Source organism: Schistocerca americana, chromosome 6, assembly GCF_021461395.2.
Source record: "Schistocerca americana isolate TAMUIC-IGC-003095 chromosome 6, iqSchAmer2.1, whole genome shotgun sequence".
Lineage (NCBI taxonomy): Eukaryota > Metazoa > Arthropoda > Insecta > Orthoptera > Acrididae > Schistocerca > Schistocerca americana.
The window spans coordinates 485,998,611-486,021,724 of NC_060124.1; the positions used below are offsets into that span (position 1 = coordinate 485,998,611).

Below are 23,114 nucleotides of genomic sequence, written 5' to 3' on the forward strand. Positions count from 1 at the left end.
TTCTGTAGACAGCACATAATGTCGTAAAATGGTTTCATATTCTCCCACATTGACTGTTTTCTTCAGAGCAGCAATGTGAACACCAGCAACCAAGAGAAGGATCCCAGTACCATACCACCACCTCCTCCATACTTCACTGCTGACACAACACACGATGGCAGATAACGTTCTAAAGACATGTGCCAAACCGGAAACACTACATGAATTACCACAGGACGTACCGCCATTCATCGCTCCAAATCACTCTTTTCGCTACGATCCCTGCCCAGTGACGCCTCTCTTGACACTATCTCAAGCGTCGCTTAGAATCAATATAGAAATGTGTAGCTTAAAAGGAGCTGCTCGACCATTATAGCCCATCCTTTTCAAATCCCTACCCCACAGTCGTTATGCTAACTGGACAGCTGATAGCACTTCTGCTGATTTCATGTGATTTTTTGTAAATACCCTCCTCAATGCTCGAAGGTGCCTCTCTGTCAGACCATGAGGTTTGCCCGGTGTTTGTTTAGCTGTTGTTATGGCTTTACGTTTCCATTTCACTGTCATGAACAGTCGATTTGGGCAGTTCTGGAATGACTGAAATGCCTGAAATGTCCTTGAAGGTAAAACGTCTCTGTGAAGTCGTTTCACAAGACGATTGTCGAATTCGGTACAACTATTCGCTTTACTTCCTGATTTTAGTTCAATTCATGAACTCTTCGAGAAAGACTGAGCACTCAATAAAAGCCTATTGAATATTATGTGTGTGTTTTAATGTGGGGTTTCGGTTTTGTTTCGTGGGAAACGCTGAGTTGGTCATCGTCTCCTGGGAGCAGACGATGTTGCTTCTCGTTAGGAGAGCACAGGAAGACCAACTTAGGTTTCCAATACCTGAACGGAGAGGTTTACCCATCTTAGTCGAAGGATGTTTTTGTGTGTGAGGTTGGTGACGGAGGGCTACCCCTCTGGTAGCTTCTGCTGCACGGGGAGCTAGGTAATCTCGAAAGAGAAAGCGGCTATCTTTGATGAACGCTTGGTGAGTACGGATTATACCTCTTAAGGAGGGTTTCAGGTGATAGGAAGCAAGTTGAGCGAGGACTTTGTTATGTTTAACTGTTGAAATACTTAAGAACTTCAGCTTAACTGAAGCGTCTGAAGCGAGTTATTTTTCCGAATGTGCCATAATTATAGTGCTTTAAATAGCGATTTTCGGGTGTTTGAGTCAAAAGTGTGGAAGTTACTTTGTTCATTTTGAACAATGATGAAGTAGAATTTCAAACGGTAAATCTTATTAGGAAAAGCTGGTTAGGATCACTTCAACCGTACGTGAGTGTAATACTGTGTCGAAGCGGGTATGACTTAATTATTTTAATGTTATATTTTGTGGAAGTTGATTTTGTCTTCGTGTGTCGATTTTGTGCCACGCGTTTGGTAATCAATGACCCTCCTGGTCCACGACGGCACCGAAGTAGGCTTTATTTTAACAATTTGCTTCTTTAATGAGCTATAATTTCTGCAAGAATATCTGTTCTTTCGTGTGCTTTCTAGAAAGCAGCACAACAGTTTCATTCGGAAGGCCCCACGTGCTCTAGTTCGGCCGTTTGCAAGCAGCAAACGCAGTCAGTATGTTGAATAATTATCGCATAACCTCTTGCATTGGTTAAACCTCTGTCCAGAATAGTGCATGCGTAGAATCGTAATGCGAATCTCGCTGAGCTATTTTTATGGTATGAGTGCAAAGGAGATGATAGTATCATTGTCTCCCACCCCCGTTTTCTGTGTTTCTTCTTGCTGTAGTTAAATTGTGCTCTGTTACCTTCTCACGTAATTCTAACTTAAATATTTCTAGTCAGGCAATTGTTATTTGTAGTTTGGATGTGCAACCAAATACTTAGATACAATAAAAAATCTACGTGAAAGATAAATTCTGTGGTGTTGATCTTACCCACTTATTCCGATTTCCAATCCTGAATTAATTAAGTTGCTTCGTTCACGACATGGGGAGCTATTTATCTGGCTACTTAAAGCAATTTGCTTACTTGTAATTGAATTATTAAAGTAATTAAACCAATAATTTTCCAGCTCCGTTTTTCTCTAAATTTTTAGGAAGGTGAAGTTAAAATCTTCTGGGTTATTAGGCCGCGTCATGTTTCTTCTAAAATGATCTACGTTTCGACCCCTCTGCTGGGATCTTCCTCAGGATCTTCTGCTGTCCGCTGCTGCTAGAACACTGTCAGAGACGAGTGTCGCGTCCTCTTATAAAGGGGGAGTTTTCACGTGTTCATGCTGGAGAAGTGATAGTTTTGGATAAAATTCATATGGCTACCATTGGTGGGCCATAGTCATTGGTTAATATTCCCTCTCTGATGTAGACGAAGGGGCGCTGGTAGCTCATCTCCTGTGGATACCATTGGCGGCCAATCGTCATTGGATAGAAAGGCACTATTCTACACTTATGGTGGAGAAGGGTTGGTGACTACCCTGAATTTCTGAATTTTTATCATTATTTGTGTGGGAGAAGTAGCTAGAAATGCGATATAACGTACATGGCTCGATGAGAAACGTCTTAAAGATAGTAAGTAATACGTTACAAAGGATTTGTTACTTAGGTGAAATCCAGTCTACATTCAATGTCACCGGGGCCTCCTCACAGATCCATTCTACTGTTACTGCATCTCTGCTGAGAACACGGCTCTTCTCCCCCCCCCCCCCCCCCCTCTCCACACCTCTTCCACTGGCCTATGCTCATCTTGTAAAATTTAGTGGTCAATTTCGCATTCCATGTGTTTGGACGCTTTTTATCAGACAGTGTAGGTGTATCAGTGGGAGTTGTGGTTTTGCGAGTCTACATTATTAGTGGGGGCCCCTAACAATGACATTGGTGTGCGCCTGCGTGCACAGTGAACCTGAACACGTTCTCGCTGGGCTCGGCTACGGCGTGGCCCGCCATGGCGCTGCCGCAGCTGCTGTCTGCAGAGAGCGGCCTGGCCGACCAGCCGCTGACGGTGGAGCAGGGCTCGTGGCTGGTGGCGCTGATGGCGGTCGCCAGCTGCGCCTTCGTGCCAGTGTTCGCCGGTCTCGGCGGCCACGTCGGCCGCAAAATGCTCGGCTACCTGACTGTAACACCTGCACTTGTCTCGTGGACCATCCTGATGTTCTCGACCTCTGTCGTTGCCCTCTACGTCGCCAGGTAAGGACCATTCTCGACTTACAGATGTTCAGTCATACGATGACATTGTAATTCTGTCAGAGACAGCAAAGGACTTGGAAGAGCAGTTGAACGGAATGGACAGTGTCTTGAAAGGAGGGTATAAGATGAACATCAACGAAAGAAAAACGAGGATAATGGAATGTAGTCGAATTAAGTCGGGTGATGCTGCGGGAATTAGATTAGTAAATGAGACGCTTAAAGTAGTAAAGGAGTTTTGTTATTTGGGGAGCAAAATAACTGATAATGGTCGAAGTAGAGAGGATATAAAATGTAGACTGGCAATGGCAAGGAAAGCATTTCTGAAGAAGAGAAATTTGTTAACATCGAGTATAGATTTAAGTGTCAGAACGTCGTTTCTGAAAGTATTTGTATGGAGTGTAGCCATATATGGAAGTGAAACGTGAACGATAAATAGTTTAGACAAAAAGAGAACAGAGGCTTTCGAAATGTGGTGCTACAGAAGAATGCTGAAGATTAGATGGGTAGATCACATAACTAATGAGGAGGTATTGAATAGAATTGGGGAGAAGAGGAGTTTGTGGCACAACTTGACTAGAAGAAGGAATCGGTTGGTAGGACATGTTCTGAGGCATCAAGGGATCGCCAATTTAGTATTGGAGGGCTAGCGTGGTGGGTAAAAATCGTAGAGGGAGACCAAGAGATGAATACAATAAGCAGATTCAGAAGGATGTAGGTTGCAGTGGGTATTGGAAGATGAAGCAGCTTGCACAGGATAGAGTAGCATGGAGAACTGCCTCACACCAGTCTCTGCACTGAAGAGCACAACAACAACAACAACAATAGTGATACTATTTCATTTCCAGATCTAATAACTGATATCCATAATGTATACAATGCTCTATTTATAGGCATCCGTCAAGGTAAAATGGGTTTTAGGTAAATCTATGGGGGCGAACAAAATGGCAAACGTTGCATCTTCTCGAAGTTCCTGAGAAAAGTAGAAAACGCACTTGAGAATTTGTGTAGGGTCATAATCAGAACCGTCACGATCTTGTGGTAAAATGAATTGTTATGAACTATTTATTCCGATCATTTGATAATGTTCAGCTACCACAAAATTATTTACAACAGCATTTACGGCAACAAAATAATAAACAGAAGAGTAAAGAAAGAAATGGAAGCTCTAACAATGGAAAGTCAAGGTTGGAGTATCAGCAATGTTATGAAAAGAGTAGAGTGGTATTCACTGTAAAAATGACTCATTGAGTTGCACGCACACAGAACAAAAAGCTGTGAACACATTGAGCTTTCGGCCAAAACCTACTTCAGAAGCAAAAAGAAGCACACAAATTCACACAAGCAAGCACACATTATGCGCACATTACCGTTATCTCCGGCCACCCTGGCTAGAGCAGCGGGAGATAGCGGTCATGTATGCGTGAGGTGTGATCGCTTGGGTGAATTTGTGTGTGTGTTTCTCTTCCTTTCTGAAGAAGGCTCTGTCCCAAAAGATCAGTGTGTACCAATATTCTCGTTGTGTCTGTGTGCAACTCGACGTGTCATTTTTACGGTGAATATCAATCTACCCTTTTTCATTACATAATGAGGTGGCAAAAGTAATAGGATAGCGATTTGCACTTACACAGATGGCGCACACAAGGTACAAAAGGACAATGCACTAGCGGAGGTGTTATTTGTAGCTGGCCACGGTGACCGAGCGGTTCTAGGCGTTTCAGTCCGGAACCGCGCGACTGCTAAGGTCGCAGGTTGGAATCCTGCCTCGGGCATGGATGTGTGTGATGTCCTTAGGTTAGTTAGGTTTAAGTAGTTCTAAGTTCTAGGGGACTGATGACCTCAGATGTTAAGTCCCATAGTTCCCATAGCCATTTGAACCAATTGTTATTTGTACTCAAGTATTTATGGCCACACGACGGGAATTAACAGACTTTGAACACGGAATGAAAGTTCGAGCTAGAGCCATGGAACACTCCATTTCGGAAAATTTATGGAATTCAACATTTCGAGGTCCATAGTGTCAAGAGTGTGCCTACAATATCATATTTAAGGCATTACCTCCTACTAAGCACAACGCTGTGGCTGACGGCTTTCCAGTACCGAACGAGACCAGTGACGTTTCCATAGAGTTGTCAGTGCTAACCGACAAGCAACACTACCTGAAGTAACCACAGGAACCAATGTGGGACGTACGATGAACCTACCCGTTAGGACAGTTGGACGAAATTTGGCGCTAATGGGATATGCAGCAGACGATTGACGCAGGTCCCTTTGCTAACAGCACGACATCGCCCCCTGCAGCGCCTTTCCTGGCCTCGTGACCATATCGGTCGACTGGAAAACTGTGCTCTAGTCAGATGAATCTCATTTCAGTAGGTAAGAGCTGAGGGTAGGATTCAAGTGTGGCGCAGATCCTACGAAGCCGTGGACCCAAGTTGTCAACAAGGCACTGTGCAAGCTCGCGATGGCTCAATAATGGTGTGAGCAGTGTTTACATTCAATGGACTGGGTCCTCTGGTCCTACTTAATCGATCATTTACTGGAAATCGTTATCTTCGGATACTTCCCAAAGAAGGATGTCGTGTCACGAGGCGACTGGTTTGAGGAAATTCTGGATTGTTCAAGTGAATGATTCGGTCATCCAGACCTGAAGCCTATCGAACATCAATCAAGATGTCAGTTCATGCACAATATCATGCACCGACAGCACTTTCGCAATTCTGGACGTCTATAGAGGCAGTATGGCTCATTGTTTCTGCAGGGGACTTCCAACGACTTGTTGATTCCACGCCACTTCGAACTGTTGCACGATGCTGGACAAATGGAGATCCGACACCATATTAGGAGGTATTTCACCACTTTTGTCACATCAGTGCATTATTGAAATTGAGGATCTATTCAATGAAAAGCAGTATAGCTTCAAGAAAGGTAAAGACTCTACTCGGGCAGTTCTGACGTTGCGTTCAGTCATGGAATATTTACGAAAGATCTGGACATGGTTGTATGTTTATTGACCCAGAAAAAGCAATCAACAATATAAAACGGTGCAATATGTTCAGAATTCTAAAAAAAGGGAGTAAGGTATAGGGAAAGATGGATAATATACAATATGTACAAGAACCAAAAAGGAACAAGACTGAAGGATGAACGAAGGTCTCACACTGAAAAAGAGCACGAATCAGGGACGCAATATTTGCCCCCTACTGTTCAATCCACATATTGAAAAAACAATTATGGAAATGAAATAAATGTTCAACAGTGGGATTAAAGTCGAATGTGAAAGGATGTCAACAATAACATTCGTTGATGACTTTGATACCATGAGCGAAAACAAAGAATAATTAAAGGATCTGTTGAATGGAATGAACTGTCTAGTGAGCACAGAATATGGATTGAGAGTAAACTGAAATAATACAAAAGTAATGAGCAAGAAACTTAACATCAAAATTGGCAATCACGAAGTAGACTTCGTTATGGAGTTCTCCTATCTCGGAAGTAAAATAACCCATGATTGACGGAACAAGGACATAAAAAGCTAGATAGCACAGGCACTCCTGGTCATGAGAAGCCTAGTGGGTGGATTGATAACAAATGAGAGGGTCCTCTGCAAATTCGGTGAGCAGAGAAACATTTGGAAAAACATTGGCAAGAGGTAGGAACACGACTATGGACAAATGCTAAGGCGTCATGATTTACATGGTGCTCGAGGACACTGAAGAGGCTAAAACCTGCAGGTGTAGACTAAGATTGGAGTACACCCAACAAATAACTGAAGAGCTACTCGGAGATGAAGAGGTTGTTGCAAGACAGGAATACATGCAACTGCATGAAATGTGTCCATTAACAGCCCCACTGTTTGGTCGCCCTACAGCATCTAATCAACAATGGGTGTCTTCAGAAGGATATGGCATAACCATATAAACTTGTGGCTCTTCGCCAAATGGGGAGGGGCATTATCGACAATAGGGGCGACGATGTCTCTTGGATGTAATTAATATCTCCCACGTTTTTATTTGGTCGCTTTCTTGTCTGCCTGTCAGTTTGTCCAGTACGAATTTTGCAATTGATTTTCAAATAACTTTTCAATGAGCTAGCGACTTGAAATTTTAGATATAATTCAGAGCTGGAGGACTAGGCAGTATTAACTCACTTTCTTGCATGTCTGTTCAGAAAGGAAAGGGGTGGGGTGAAAGAGTTTGGCAACAGTTGGCATCTAGGCTGCTATGCACAACTGGTGTCTTGTGCAGTCAGTATCAGAATGCATTCCAGGGGGTATATGTGCGGATGGGCCCAGCTGAGCAGAGAGGGGGGCAGGAGGAGATGGATAGTGACAGGGAGAGGATGGTCATAAAATGGGAGGAAGAGATGCACAGATATGGAAGAAGGATATGTATGGAGAGAGAGTGGAAGGAGATGGACAGGGGAGGAGAAAGATAGGGGAAGGAGAAGATGGACAGAGAGAGTGGGAGAGGATATAGACTGAGAGAGTGGGTAGGAAGAGGTGGATAGAGAGTCACGGGGAGAGCAATTAGCCAGAGAGAGAAAGGGGAGAAGGATATAATGGAAAGGTTGTTATGGTCAGAGAGAGAAGGCAGGTGGGGGAGGAGAAGATGATAGTAAAGACGTGAAATATACATGCATCAGTTAGAAAGTAATGTAATAGCAAGGAAGGAAACTATTCATTCATGAGTAATGAATTATGCATTGCATGTGTACCACGTTTATCATTCTAAATCTTACAAGTGTTTTCATACGTATTAAAAATTCACAGTGACGGAGGACTATTTGTATCGGGATAGGTAAGGACTTATAGGGATAGGAACCTGTATGAGGTTAGAAGAAATTATTTTATACCATTTGGTCCTATTTACAAACATGATATATTAAGAATTTATTTTTATTTAAATAAAAAATTTTTAGTACGTGTAAATGCTACCTAGCTGTTGCTCCTCAATCTGACGCTCAAGGGAATGTCGCCACTCTACTTGGCTTTGCAGAGTGCTTGTCGGCGTGCAGTCGGCTGGCACCATGGTGATGGCGACGCTGTACGTCAGCGAGACGACGACGGACAAGGTACGCGGAGCCCTCGGCTCCCTGCTGCCGCTCTTCTGCAACTGTGGCTCGCTGTGCGCCTTCGTTGTGGGCGCCTACCTGCCTTACGACGTCGTCCTCTACCTGAACCTCGCTCCGGTCCTCACTTTCGTCTTCTGTTTCGCGTTCATGCCCGAGACACCGCACAGACTGATGCACGTTCGCCGACATCACCAGGCCAGAAAGGTAACAGCTGTAAGGACTGTGGCACGAGGATTTGAGGGCGCGCTTCTGCAGGCGTATACCAGCAATGAGATACAAAAGACTTTATATTCACGAGGTGATAATTACAATTTTATGGCAGTATTTGTAGATGCAGGAACAGATTTTGACAATTTTGACTGGAATATTCTCTTTGAAATTGTGAAGGTAGCAAGGGTAAAATACAGGAAGTCTAAGTTATGGCCGGCCACTGGTGGCCAAGCGGTTCTAGGCGCTTCAGTCTGGAACCGCGCCACCGCTACGGTCGCAGGTTCGAATCCTGCCTCGGGCATGGATGTGTGTGATGTCCATAGGTTACCTAGGTTTTAAGTAGTTCTAAGTTCTAGGGGACTGGTTACCTCAGAAGTTAAGTCCCACAGTGCTCAGAGCCATTAGAACCATTTTTTCTAAGTTATGCACAAGTTCTACAGAAACCTGTCAGGAGTTATAAGAGACGTAGGGCACGGAAGGGAAGCAGTGCTTGAAAACGGAGTGCGACACGGCTGTACCTCTCCCTGGTATTATTCAATGTGTACATTTAGCAATCAGTAGAGGAAACAAGGGAAACCGTACGTGGCAACTAAAAAAGAAATAGAAACGCAACTGGTGCGTTTATTTGATTGCTAACCAATACTTCACTTGGGGAATCTGTGTCAGACTGCTCCATATGCTGGACAGGTAATTTATAAATTTAAGTGTTAAGAAGTATTTTCTGAAGGTGTTTGTATGAAGAATATCGTTGTGCAAAAGCGAAACGTGGACGAAAAGCAGTTTACACAGTAAGAGAACAGAAGCTTTTCGAATGTGGTGCTACAGAACATCGTGGAAAATTAGGTAGGTAGCGAGCTGATGGGTAGCGAAGAACTAATGATCAGATACTGAATGAACTGCGGGAAAAAGAAATTTGTGGCACAACTTGGTTAAAAGACGTGAGGAAGCAAAATTAGGGTTTAACGTCCCGTCGACATCGAGTTCATCAGAGACGGAAAGGGTGGCAAAGGAAATCAGCCGTACCCTTTCAAGGGAACCGTCCCGTCATTTGCCTGGAGCGATTTAGGGAAATCGCAGAAACCTAACTCTGGATGACCGGACATGGAAATAAACTGTCATCCTTCCGAATGCAGGTCGAGTGTGCTAACTTCTGCGCCCCCTCGACCACTGGCTAAAAGAGGAGATTGGTTGATAGGTCACATTCTGAGGCACCAAGGAATGGTCGGTTTGACAAAGGCAGGAGGCGTGTGTGTGTGGTGGGCTGAGGGGGCAGGGAGAGGGGATAAAACTGTAGAGAGAGTCTCACGCTTGAATACAATAAATGGATGTAGGTTGCAGCAGTTACGCAGAGATGAAAAGCCTTGCAAAGGATAGACTGTCTCCGAGAGCTGCACCAGTCAGTCTTCGGAATGGAGACTACAACAACGACTACCGCTCGCACCTAACTGTTTTACAAAGGCGTTTGTCACACATACATTTATCTGAAAATCTTAAGGAAGTGTTGTTCACCCAAGACACGGGTTCCTATCCTCGATCTAAAGGAAGTGTAGTGCACCCAAGAAGAAAGTTGCTTAGAAAACCACGCTCGCCCACGATTGGACTACGACACACACGGAATATGCTGCAAATAAGTACACGTCTCATTCATCAGCGGAAGAACGATGCATTAATATGTACGCCCCATATAGCAGGCATTACAGGAAAGTTAAATAAATTAGTGCCTTTTTTCTTCGCCTCACCCGCAGTCGCATAAAGAAACTGGATAGAAGGGGGCGGGAGGAGAGAATTGTTCTGACATGCCATGCAGGTTTATTGTTTAGTATGTTTAGTAACGCTACCTGACACGAGTCAAAATAATAACAGAAGCGCGAGTGTTCCAGTAAACACGGGTCTGCAGACGAAACATTTTTATGTGAATGTGTCTTAGCGACCCGACACTGACTTCACTACGAAATATTTTCTTAGTTAGTACAAATGTATTTAAATCGTACACTTGTCAGTTAATTACCTTTCTTATCCATCATCTATCAGATATCATTGGAATAGCGGAAAGTTCCACGGGACTGGAAGAAGGACCAGGCCATATCAATCTATAAAAAGGGTAGAAAATCGGATGCACATAGTTATCGGCAAATTTCACTGACATCGATTTGTTGTAGAATCACGGAACATATTTTGTGTCCAGACATATTGACCTTTCTCGATCCTGAGAAGCTCATCTGCAGAAACCAGCACAGTTTTAGGAAACAGCGGTCATGCGAGACACAGCTGGCCCTCTTTGTGCATGATATACAACAGGCTCTAGATACCGGCTCCCAGGTTGATGCCATATTTCTCGACTTTTGAAAGGCGTTCGACTCGGTTCCGCACTGTCGCTTGCTCCAAACAGAACGCACTTACGGCCTGTCTTATGACATATGTGGTTAGATAGATAGTTTTCTAACAAACAGGAAGCAGTATGTCGTCCTGAACGGGATGACTTCAACAGAAACAAGCGCAACTTCAGGTGTGCCCCAGGGCAGTGTAATACGTCCGCAGGTTTTTACGATTCACATAAACGATCTGGTTGATGGTATTGACAGTGGCATTAGACTGTTTGCCGATGATGCCGTAGTCTACAGGAAAGCAGTATCACATCAAAATTGTGAACAAATCAATGAGGATTTGCAGAAAATATATGCGTGGTGTAATGACTGGCAGTTATCTCTCAATATTAGTAAGTGTAACCTACTGCGTATAACAAGGCGAAAATCCCCATTAATGTACGAGTACAAAATAAATGCCCAACCTTTGGAAGCGGTAACATCCGTCACGTATTTGGATGTGACTACTCGAAATGATCTCAGATGGAATGATAAGATTTCACAAGTAACGAGCAAGGCGAACTCTAGATTGCGGTGTATTGGTAGAATACTGAAGCGATGCAGACCTTCAACAAAGGAAATAGCTTACAATACGTTAGTTCGTCCAATCTTAGAGTATTGTTCGTCTGAATGGGTCCCTTACCAGTTGGGTCTAATTCAAGATATTGAGAAGATCCAAAGAAGAGCGGCAAGATTCGTAACTGGTACATTCAGCCACCGCGAGAGCGTTGGAAATCTCATAGAAAGTTTAAAGTAAGAGACACTTGCAGGTAGACGGCGCGCTAAGCGGAAGGGGCTGCTCACTAAATTCTGAAATCCGGTCTTCGCCGGGGATGTAGAGCATATATTATTACCACCAACTTTCAATGGTCACCATTCGAAGAAAAGGGAAATTAGAGCTCTTACTGAGGCGCTTAGACAGTCGTTTTTCCCTCGCGCGATCCGCGAGTGGAACAGACGGGGGAATTACGAGTTTGGCGCGAATTGTGCCCTCCGCCACACACCGCTTGGTGGCTAGCGGAGTATATACGTAGATGTGGCTGTCGATGTAGATGTAATTAAATGTAACAGTGTAGACGTAGATGTGAACAAGTGAATCACAAGTCTGACAGTAAAGTAAACATACAGGGTGTTACAAAATGATCTTTAGAGTTCTGATCGCGTATGTTTCAGATGTGGAGATAAGTCGTAAGGTATGATTTGGGCACAACGTTCATACACGCCTTAAGTTTTTACAGGATTCAGTGCGCGCGCCATCTATAGCACGCAGGATATCTAAGCGATAGTTCCTCCCATGTCTGGCCTAGCCGGCCGCGGTGGCCGTGCGGTTCTGACGCTGCAGTCCAGAACCGCGGGACTGCTACGGTCGCAGGTTCGAATCCTGCTTCGGGCATGGGTGTGTATGTGAAGTCCTTAGGTTAGTTAGGTTTAAGTAGTTCTAAGTTCTAGGGGACTTATGACCTAAGATGTTGAGTCCCATAGTGCTCAGAGCCATTTGAACCATTTTGTCCGGCCTAGCATGTCCTCATTAACGTTTTCGATTGCTGCTCTAAAGCGAGCTCGCAGTTTCTGCAGATACTGACTGCACCGTCGTCTCGTAGACGATCTTTCACAAAGCCCCAAAGAAAAAAAATCTAATTGGCTTTTGTCTGGAAGTCTTCGAGGCCAGAAAATTGGTCTTCCTTCACCAGTCCAGCGACTTGGAAATGTGTCGCCCACTGCCTTCGTAACGACTGAGGCCCAGTGAGGAGAAGCACAATCCAATTGCAGCATGACGTCAGGTTGCATTTCTTCCAACTGTCGAAATGCAATCTGTTCCAACATGTTCTGGAAAGGAGTCGAGGCTGTGCCGCCTCAGCCTAGCAAACGGTTATGAATCAGACCGCACAGCAAGTTAACCTCCGGAGTGTCGAGCATAGTTACGGAACTAAAGTGGATGTTCTCAGAGCCCCAGATCTTCACACTCTATCTTCGCGGACACATGAAAGCAAGCTTCATCCTTGTACGTCTCCTTTTTCATACAGTCTCGGCCATCTTCGGTGCCACAAAGAATCTGAGCTGCAAATGCTTTGAGCTTTGGTTGGGCTGAAGCGCATGCAGCAACTGCCCCTTGTAGGCATAAGGTTCTGTGAACAGGGTAGTAGTTGTAACAGTCTAGACGCTTGGCAGATTGATATGACACCTCTGGATTCTTTGTCTGTCCGTTGGTCGGGCGTGACAGTGGTGTGCTTCAGCAAAGTTTGCCTTTTGCTAGTGGGTGGCCATTTTCGTGAATAATTAACCTGGAAATCCGAAAAACAAAATAAAAACTTTAGGTGTGTATGTGAAAACTATGCCGAAAGCCGTACCTTTCTACCTGCATGAATTTCTGAAATACATGTAGCTAATATTGCAAAGATAGTCATTGGAAAAGCTTCTTCTTGTAGCATTTGTAGACTTAGAGAAAGCTTTCGACAATGTTGCCTGGAATACTCTCTTTCAAATTCTAAAGGTGGCAGGGGTAAAATACAGGGAGCGAAAGGCTATTTACAATTTGTACAGAAAGCAGATGGCAGTTATAAGAGTCGAGGGACATGAAAGGGAAGCAGTGGTTGGGAAGGGAGTAAGACAGGGTTGTAGCCTCTCCCCGATGTTGTTCAATCTGTATATTGAGCAAGCAGTAAAGGAAACAAAAGAAAAATTCGGGGTAGGTATTAAAATTCATGGAGAAGAAATAAAAACTTTGAGGTTCGCCGATGACATTGTAATTCTGTCAGAGACAGCAAAGGACTTGGAAGAGCAGCTGAATGGAATGGACAGTGTCTTGAAAGGAGGATATAAGATGAACATCAACAAAAGCAAAACAAGGATAATGGAATGTAGTCTAATTAAGTCGGGTGATGCTGAGGGAATTAGATTAGGAAATGAGGCACTTAAAGTAGTAAAGGAGTTTTGCTATTTGGGGAGCAAAATAACTGATGATGGTCGAAGTAGAGAGGATATAAAATGTAGGCTGGCAATGGCAAGGAAAGCGTTTCTGAAGAAGAGAAATCTGTTAACATCCAGTATTGATTTAAGCGTCAGGAAGTCATTTCTGAAAGTATTCGTATGGAGTGTAGCCATGTATGGAAGTGAAACATGGACGATAAATAGTTTGGACAAGAAGAGAATAGAAGCTTTCGAAATGTGGTGCTGCAGAAGAATGCTGAAGATTAGATGGATAGATCACATAACTAATGAGGAGGTATTGAATAGGATTGGGGAGGAGAGAAGTTTGTGGCACAACTTGACCAGAAGAAGGGATCGGTTGGTAGGACATGTTCTGAGGCATCAAGGGATCACCAATTTAGTATTGGAGGGCAGCGTGGAGGGTAAAAATCGTAGAGGGAGACCAAGAGATGAATACACTAAGCAGATTCAGAAGGATGTAGGTTGCAGTAGGTACTGGGAGATGAAAAAGCTTGCACAGGATAGAGTAGCATGGAGAGCTGCATCAAACCAGTCTCAGGACTGAAGACCACAACAACAACAGTCATTGGAAAGTATGCAACATACGCTACCTGAATTTCACTCTATGTTGATCTACACAATAAAAGGACTCATGAAAACATGATTTCAGGTGATACGCACGAGTTGTGACCAAATTCTAACAGGAATTTTTGTGTTTCTTAAAGAATATTTATTTATTCGTCAACTTCGTCCTCTTCAAAGTAATCCCTCTCAGATATAATACACCCCAGGAAGCACTTTTTCCAATATTCGAAGAAATTCTGAAACTCACTTTTTTTATGGTGTGCAGTTCCGTCAGCGATCCTGTTTTTATCTCATCAATTGTGGCAAAACGATGTCCTTTCATGGTTCTCTTCAGCCTCTGGAATAGAAAGAAGTCGCAAGAGGTCATGTCCAGCGAGTAAGGTGGGTGAGGCAATATAACGGTTTCGTATTTTGACAAAAAATAGGCGAACAAGCATTGAGGTGTGAGCGAAAGCATAACGGTGATGCAGTTTCCACAAGTGTTTTTCTGCAGTTGTGGTCGTTTTGTTCGGATTTCTTCAGCAAACGGTGCATAACGTCCAGATATTGTTCCTTATTGACCATAAGACCATAAGGCAGGAACTCATGACGAGCTATCCCTTGTAAACGAAGAAAACAGTAAGACGAACCTTCACATGTGATCGATATTAACCAAGTTTTTTCGGCCTTGGGTCTTTAGGCAGTTCCCGTTGGAACCATTTGGCCTTGGTTTCTGCGTCATAGCCCTACACATATGTTTCGTCTCCTGTTATAACCTTCTTTAGAAGTTCTGGATTGTTGTCGACTTCATTCAGCAATCCCTAATCGATGTCTATGTGACGCCTATCTTGGTCGAAACTCAACAATTTCAGAGCTACTACACGATTCATCCCCAACCATCCGAAAAAAAAAATCCTTGACATGAGCCAAAGAGTATGTCTACATTATCAGCAACCCCGCTGATGGTGATTCGGCGATTTTCCGGAGACACTTTCTTTACTTCCTCCATACTGCCGTCAGCAGCTGATGTGCCAGGCCGTCCAGGCAGATTGTCGTTTCCAGCGTCTTCTCGAGCCTCTCTGAAACCGTAAACTCTTGTCTTAGTCATAGTAGATGTTGTGGATTGGCAAGAGAGCCAACCCACTATGAGATGAAGCCGAAAGGCACGTGTTTTATCTCACGCAGGCTGGCGTGAGGTCTGGAACAGGTCAAGGAAATGAGACTAACCAAAACGTACGTAGCCGCTGGAATACTTAACTTTAATCCATAATTGGTGAACATCTCTCTTGACGGTACATGTTTTACAGCATCAATAGTAACTGGTAATGGCGCTTTGCTAGGTCGTAGCAAATGACGTAGCTGAAGGCTACGCTAACTATTGTCTCGGCAAATGAGAGCGTATTTTGTCAGTGAACCATCGCTAGCAAAGTCGGCTGTACAACTGCGAGTGCTAGGAAGTCTCTCTAGACCTGCCGTGTGGCGGCGCTCGGTCTGCAATCACTGATAGTGGCGACACGCGGATCCGACGTATACTAACGGACCGCGGCCGATTTAAAGGCTACCACCTAGCAAGTGTGGTGTCTGGCGGTGACACCACAGTAGATTCGCCAAAGCCACAGTCAACATTTCGAATGCTGTGCTGCACTTTACCAGGTAAGATTTAATGCAAATTCTTTGATCAATTTTCTTTTCGTAAGTAAAAATTCGCCGAATACTTGAAAACAAGTATAGCCTATTGTTGACTGTCAACAATAAACTGAATATAGAAAAATCTACAAATGAAAAAATACATCAGGTGCTGAGCCGTGGTTCGGCTCGCGTTTGTGCCGTTCACAATTTGACGTCTTGTATTCGGATTGTGACGACTAAGACTGTTCACTGGCGCCACTACGTTCGCTCGCTTTGTCTGTCTGACAGTGGCAGCTGCAGCGCTTATTGGTTGGTTGGTTTTGGGGGAAGAGACCAAACAGCGAGGTCATCGGTCTCATCGAGTAGTGCAGCCTTCATTTGTGTGTGTGTTTGTGTGTGTGTGTGTGTGTGTGTGTGTGTGTGTGTGTGTGTGTGTGCGCGTGTGGAAGTGAAATGGCAATAAGCTGTCAGTCGACGATTCATTTCCCTTGCCTGACTTGAGCGGGGACGACCGTTGGTTGGTCATTCGGTCGGTCGGTCGGCCACCTCGTCGGACGACGTGTATTTGGTCTTCCAACCGCTTCTGGGCCCACTGTGTTTGTGTCAACTTATGGTTCATGCTAGTTGTTCCACAGTGACTTGTGTTAGCACTGTTTGAGTTGTTGGTGGAATTGTTTTCGCGGGTCCGTGTGTATCTAGTGTGTTTGAATGAGCAGTTATTTTAACGCTGTCTGCGTACTGCGTTTGTGGAGTGGTGCCTTCTGCCTTTCGGTGTTTTAAAAGCCGGATGCTGCAAACGCAGTGCTGTCTGTCACTTCGCCCTCGCCTGAATTATTCCATCGGTATACTGGTTATCACACGTTAGGTGGATTTGGTAAGAGGACTGATCGGCGATTAAACTATCCCTAGTATGAGTTGCCATTGTGTTAGGTGAGCGTAATTCTTGGCTGGCTGTCTCGCCGCTTACGCAGGTATAGGGACTCTTCTCAGGTCGATCCTTGGAGCGCTGTCTGTGGATCACTACCTTTTTTTAATCGGTCTGATTGTGTCAATTGTTTAAAAATAATATTTTATTAAAATTACTCCTATTGCCTATGGCCTTCAGCCGACAAATAATTTGAATTCTTCTAAAGGCCTTCATCCGTCAGTGTAGCTTGTGTTGTAATCAATTTTTTTTTTTTTTTTTTTGCCGGCCGCGGTGGCCGAGCGGTACTAGTCCGGAACCGCGCGACTGCTACGGTCGCAAGTTCGAATCCTGCCTCGGCATGGATGTGTGTGATGTCCTTAGGTTAGGTAGGTTTAAGTAGCCCTAAGTTCTAGGGGGACTGATGACCTCAGATGTTAAGTCCCATAGTGTTTAGAGCCATTTGAACCATTTGAAAACAGTTAGGTGTGAGCGGTAGTCGTCGTCGTAGTGTTCATTCCGAAGACTGACTGGTGCAGCTCTCGGAGACAGTCTATCCTATGCGAGGCTTTTCACCTCTGCGTAACTACTGCAACCTACATCCATTTACTGTATTCAAGCATTGGACTCTCTCTGCAGTTGTATTCCCCCCCCCCCCCCCCCCCCACACACACACACACCTCCTGCCTTTGCCAAACTGACCATTCCTTGGTGACTCAGAATGTGACCTATCAACCAATCTCATCTTTTAGCCAGTGGGCGCAGAAGTTAGCACACTAGACTCGCATTCGGAAGGATGACATTTTATATCCAAGTGCGGTCGTCCAGATTTAGGTTTCTGTGATTTCCCTAAATCGCTCCAGGCAAATAACGGGACGGTTCCCTTGAAAGGGTACGGCTGATTTCCTTACCCACCCTTGAAACATTCTGCGTGTGTGCTCCGTCTCTAATAACCTCGATGTTGACGGGACGTTAAACCCCTATTTTTCTTCCTTATTTGTGATTCACGCCTTCAGCCGTTAATTGTTCTGAAGTACTGCTTGTGGCCTTCAGCCGACAAATAATTTTGAATTCTCTCTTAATAGGGCCTTCAGCCGTAAGTGTAGCTTGTGTTGCCGTCAATTAAAAAAAAAAATATTTAAAAAAATATTTTTTAAAAAAATTTTAAAAAAAATTATTTCCTTAAATAAACTGTATGTGTTTACTGCGCAACTAACGGTAACTGATTAAGCCCCGTCCACACCTTTTCCAGCTTTCCCTAAGTCCCACGTCTCAGGTACATGTGTACTAAACATTGAAAATCGGGTTTACAATACCGGCGAAATAAAAAAGTTCCCGTTATTTTTTATTAGACCTTGTACGTTTACTTTCCTATATGTCGTAGAGGAGGAGGAGATTAGTGTTTAACGTCCCATCGACAACGAGGTCATTAGAGACGGAGCGCAAGCTCGGGTGAGGGAAGGATGGGGAAGGAAATCGGCCGTGCCCTTTCAAAGGAATCATCCCGGCATTTGCCTGAAGCGATTTAGGGAAATCACGGAAAACCTAAATCAGGATGGCCGGAGACGGGATTGAACCGTCGTCCTCCCGAATGCGAGTCCAGTGTGCTAACCACTGCGCCACCTCGCTCGGTCTATATGTCGTAGAGATACATTGTTTAGTCATACGGGTATCAGCGGCACGATTGCTTTACAATACCGGCGAAATAAAAAAGTTCCCGTTATTTTTGATTAGACCTTGTACGTTTACTTTCCTATATGTCGTAGAGATACATTGTGTAGTCATACGGGTATCAGCGGCACGATTGCTTTTACGTGCCACGGGTGTGCGCAGGCGCTGAGGTGGCTGCGCCGTGGGATCTCCGAGCGGCAGGTGGATCGCGAGGTGGAGCGCATACAGGCGTCTCTGGGCAGAGACACGGCCGAGGCGGGCTACGGCGGCGGCGTCGGCAGAGCTGCCTCGCTTGCCGAGCTGCTGCGCTGCCGGGCCAGCCTGCTGGGCTTCGCCATAGTCCTGGTGGCCGGCGCCAACGTCCAGCTGTGCGGCTCCTTCGCTGTCCTCAACTATGCGGTCCTCATCTTCGACGAGGCCGGGGGGTCCGTATCTCCAGAGGTGGCCACCATCGTCCTGGGTGCGCTACAGGTACGATCGCAGACCCTCGTTAGCGTCCTACCTGTGCGGTGTAGTCTGTTTGTCTCTGTCTTTCATCACAAGAATGAGAATATCATCAGAAACAGTGTCCCAATTGTCGTTTCTCTACACTACTGGCCATTAAAATTGCTACACCAAGAAGAAAAGCGGATGATAAGCGGGTATTCATTGGACAAATATTATACTAGAACTGACATGTGATTACATTTTCACGCAATTTGGGTGCATAGATCCTGAGAAATCAGTACCCAGAACAACCACCTCTGGCCGTAATAACGGCCTTCATACGCCTGGGCATTGAGTCAAACGGAGCTTGGATGGCGTGTACAGGTACAGTTGCCCATGCAGCTTACACACGATACCACAGTTCATCAAGAGTAGTGACTGGCGTATTGTGACGAGCCAGTTGCTCAGCCACCATTGACCAGACGTTTTTAATTGGTGAGAGATCTGGAGAATGTGCTGGCCAGGGCAGCAGTCGAACATTTTCTGTATCCAGAAAGGCCCTTACAGGACCTGCAACATGCAGTCGTGCATTATCCTGCTGAAATGTAGGGTTTCGCAGGGATCGAATGAAGGGTACAACCACGGGTCGTAAGACACCTGAAATGTACCGTTCACTGTTCAAAGTACCGTCAGTGCGAACAAGAGGTGACCGAGACGTGTAACCAATGGCACCCCATACCATCACGCCGGGTGATACGCCAGTATGGCGATGACGAATACACGCTTCCAATGTTCGTTCACCGCGATGTCGCCAAACACGGACACGACCATGATGATGCTGTAAACAGAAACTGGATTCATCCGAAAAAATGACGTTTTGCCATTCGTGCACCCAGGTTCGTCGTTGAGTACACCATCGCAGGCGCTCCTGTCTGTGATGCATCGTCAAGGGTAACCGCAGCCATGGTCTCCGAGCTGATAGTCCATACTGGTGCAAACGTCCCCATCTGTTCACTCAGGGATCGAGACGTGGCTGCACGATCCGTTACAGCCATGCTGATAAGAAACCTGTCATCTCGACTGCTAGTGATACGAGGTCGTTGGGATACAGCACGGCGTTCCGTATTACCCTCCTGAACCCACCGATTCCATATTCTGCTAACAGTCATACGATCTCGACCGTCTCGAGCAGCAATATCGCTATACGATAAACCGCAACCGCGATAGGCTACAATCCGACCTTTATCAAAGTCGGAAACGTGATGGTACGCATTTCTCCTCCTTACACGAGGCATCACAACAACGTTTCACCAGACAACGCCAGTCAACTGCTGTTTGTGTATGAGAAATCTGTTGGAAACTTTCCTCATGTCAGCAAGTTGTAGGTGTCGCCACCGGGGCCAACCTTGCGTGAATGCTCTGAAAAGGTAATTATTTGCACATCACAGCATCTTCTTTCTGTCGGTTAAATTCGCGCCTGTATCACGTCATCTTCGTGGTGTAGCAATTTTAATGGCCAGTAGTGTATTTGGTCTTAATCCGACTCTTAGCTGCTACAGTATTCCTATCGACGACTTGCATTTCACCTTTTATTGGATAGAAATCATTGTTTAAATTTCTTCATCATTCCTCTCTTGCATTTTTCCATAATGATGAGTGAAATACATTTTCAGATATTTCAGGTCTACAAGATTCCACAACCAACACAAATTTTTTGAATAATGACAGTCGTCTGCACTATCATCGGATCGATTAAAACATGTTATTGCTTTGTGATTGTCATAATTGTCCTGCTCTTCACGAAATAACTCACAGAGAAAGTACGAAAGCACTGACCATTATTCATTTGAATACCAATCCTCACATATTTTCATTTCAATAACATTATTCTACTGTCACAGTAGGCACTTGTGGTAACAATGCTGCACCCTGGAGTCCAAAAACTATGGGCAGAAAATCTTAATTACTAGACACCTGACCTGAGCCTGCCTCCTGGACATGCGACAACTGCAATGTCCTCAACATAAAATACTGGTCCTCGAAAGGTGGATATTCATAGATCGCATCTCGACAACTGAAATTTGGAACTCCAATACAGCAACATCACAGACACTGGGAAGGGCAACCATATGACGAAGTAAAGCATTAACATTAATGCATAGTGTTGTTTTCCTTGCCGAATACGCACGTACGTATGATCAACAGGAATTGACACGTCTATTTACCAATTTTCGCTCTGATGACGGAGGAGAAGCGTGGTAACATGGACTCAGCGAGACCCTGGTCCATGACTACTCAACCACTGCCACCGTTCAAGGATACTGGTCGGAGCTAGGTCCAAGACACACACGTTCGATAGCGTCCCTGTTCGGCTCAGTACGTTTGAGGACAGCTGAGCTGTTGGGCCATACATGTACACTAAGGCGTTGCAGTGTACTTCACTATTCTGACACAAAGGGGAAGCGACAGTGTGGTGCATTCTCTTGTTGAAGGCCCATTGGGATTCTATACGCACATAAGTGATGCGTGTTATCGGCGAGTGTGTTCCTCGACCGTTTTACAGAGGTAGATGAGAGCGTATGTATCAATATTTACATTTGATCAGAGCACCACTCAGACGAAAATAACGAAAGTTTTGTATGGCTGGTGTCCTGTTATCAAGCTCTTTGTGTCCCCTCATGTGACTTTACCCACTCTTACTACGGCACTGTAATGTACCAGTACGTTAACGTGACTTATAAGCCTATGTGACATTTTTATATTCTTCAGGTTTGGAATGTCAGCGCTCCTACGCTTACGCTAACCTCCGCGCTCTCTGACCTGCGTCTCTTAGAGGTGCAGGTGGTGTGTATATCGCTAGCACAGTGATTACGGATTTTTAGACTCTTCGATGATTACTATTGCCGAGTAATGGTGTGTTATTTAGTGCATCGTACTTTTGTCTCCTGTAATAACATATTTTTGCTCACAGCATTTGACTCGCGCGGCTACGGTTTTCCGCCGAATAATAATACACCAGTCACACGATAAGACATGAAAATCCCAATGTCTGCACGACCTCGGAGAAGCAGTGTCCCACATGTAGGTAGCCCACAATATGGTCACAGGCAAATGGGTCTTGCTCACTTTGTATTCTGCTGTTGTGCAGATGCCCAGTATAAGACTTGTGTCATCTGGGTCATGTGACACGTCTAAGTATCCCATTCACCGTCACACTGCTTCTCCAATATACCTGCCATTTCTAAAACATTTGTTCGTAAGTGTATATTAACATACTAACAGTAAATAAAGGAGGAGTCATACTGGAAAGACCGTTAAAATGCTCCAGAGGTGGCATAAGAAGAAAAACGACAAGGACTCGCAGGATTCTAATATTCCCTAACGTATTCGGCTAGGAAGTCTGTCTGTAACACGGGCAATGCTATATTTCCTGTAACAGCTGAAATACCTAGGTAATTCTGGATACTACGTTAGTCACTGTAGTTCTGTTTCCAAAGCCCACACGTACAATCGAAACTCACCACCAAAGTAGTAGAGTTTTTTTTTATCATGTCGCTGGACTAGGTATTGCTTTTATTCCTTGGCGACACAACAGAAATAAAAGAGGTACGGTGGTATGTCTGTTCGTCCATCTTTAACAACGTTCGACATATTGGCGATGTCTAGTTTGGAATTACGATCTACATTACGAACAACAATACTGGACAACAACAACATACTGGAAATCATACAGCGACACATCACAAGTGACAATCGAGTTGTCATCTACTATTCATGGGATACCGTAACAAATGAATCTAATTGGTGCAGCCCTCTCTGCTACTTAGTGAAGTACGTGTCGCTCGTAGTAATACAATAAGATGGTGTATCACCAACATAGCCCCTATAGCCAAGATAATGAATGTTTCCTGTTATAACTAGAGGGTACCTCTTACACTCGCACTCAATGTCATCTCCTAATAGAGAGCGTGACAAAACAGACAGATACGTTAGGACTAGCTAATACACAAAAACAGTTTTATCAAGCTGTCTATCAGGATACTAGTTGATTATAAAATTAGAGCGATTCCTGTGTCTGAAGCCGAGACCATTTGACTCTGCAACCGAATGGATGTAAATCTGACGTAGTAACTATAGATAATTGAAAAAGGAAAATAGAGGAATAGAAATACGGGATGTT

At 44.6% G+C, this 23,114-nt stretch overlaps 1 protein-coding gene across 1 annotated transcript in view; it reads left to right on the plus strand.

Annotated features, from left to right (window-relative positions):
- Positions 1-2,927: 2,927 nt before the first annotated feature.
- LOC124620236 (facilitated trehalose transporter Tret1-like) overlaps positions 2,928-23,114 on the plus strand; it is a 33,468-nt gene continuing 13,281 nt past the window's right edge. The window contains exons 1-3 of the mRNA XM_047146904.1: positions 2,928-3,169; positions 8,164-8,443; positions 18,671-18,979. Coding sequence (XP_047002860.1) covers positions 2,928-3,169; positions 8,164-8,443; positions 18,671-18,979 — 831 coding nt within the window. The remainder of the gene's footprint in view (positions 3,170-8,163; positions 8,444-18,670; positions 18,980-23,114) is intronic.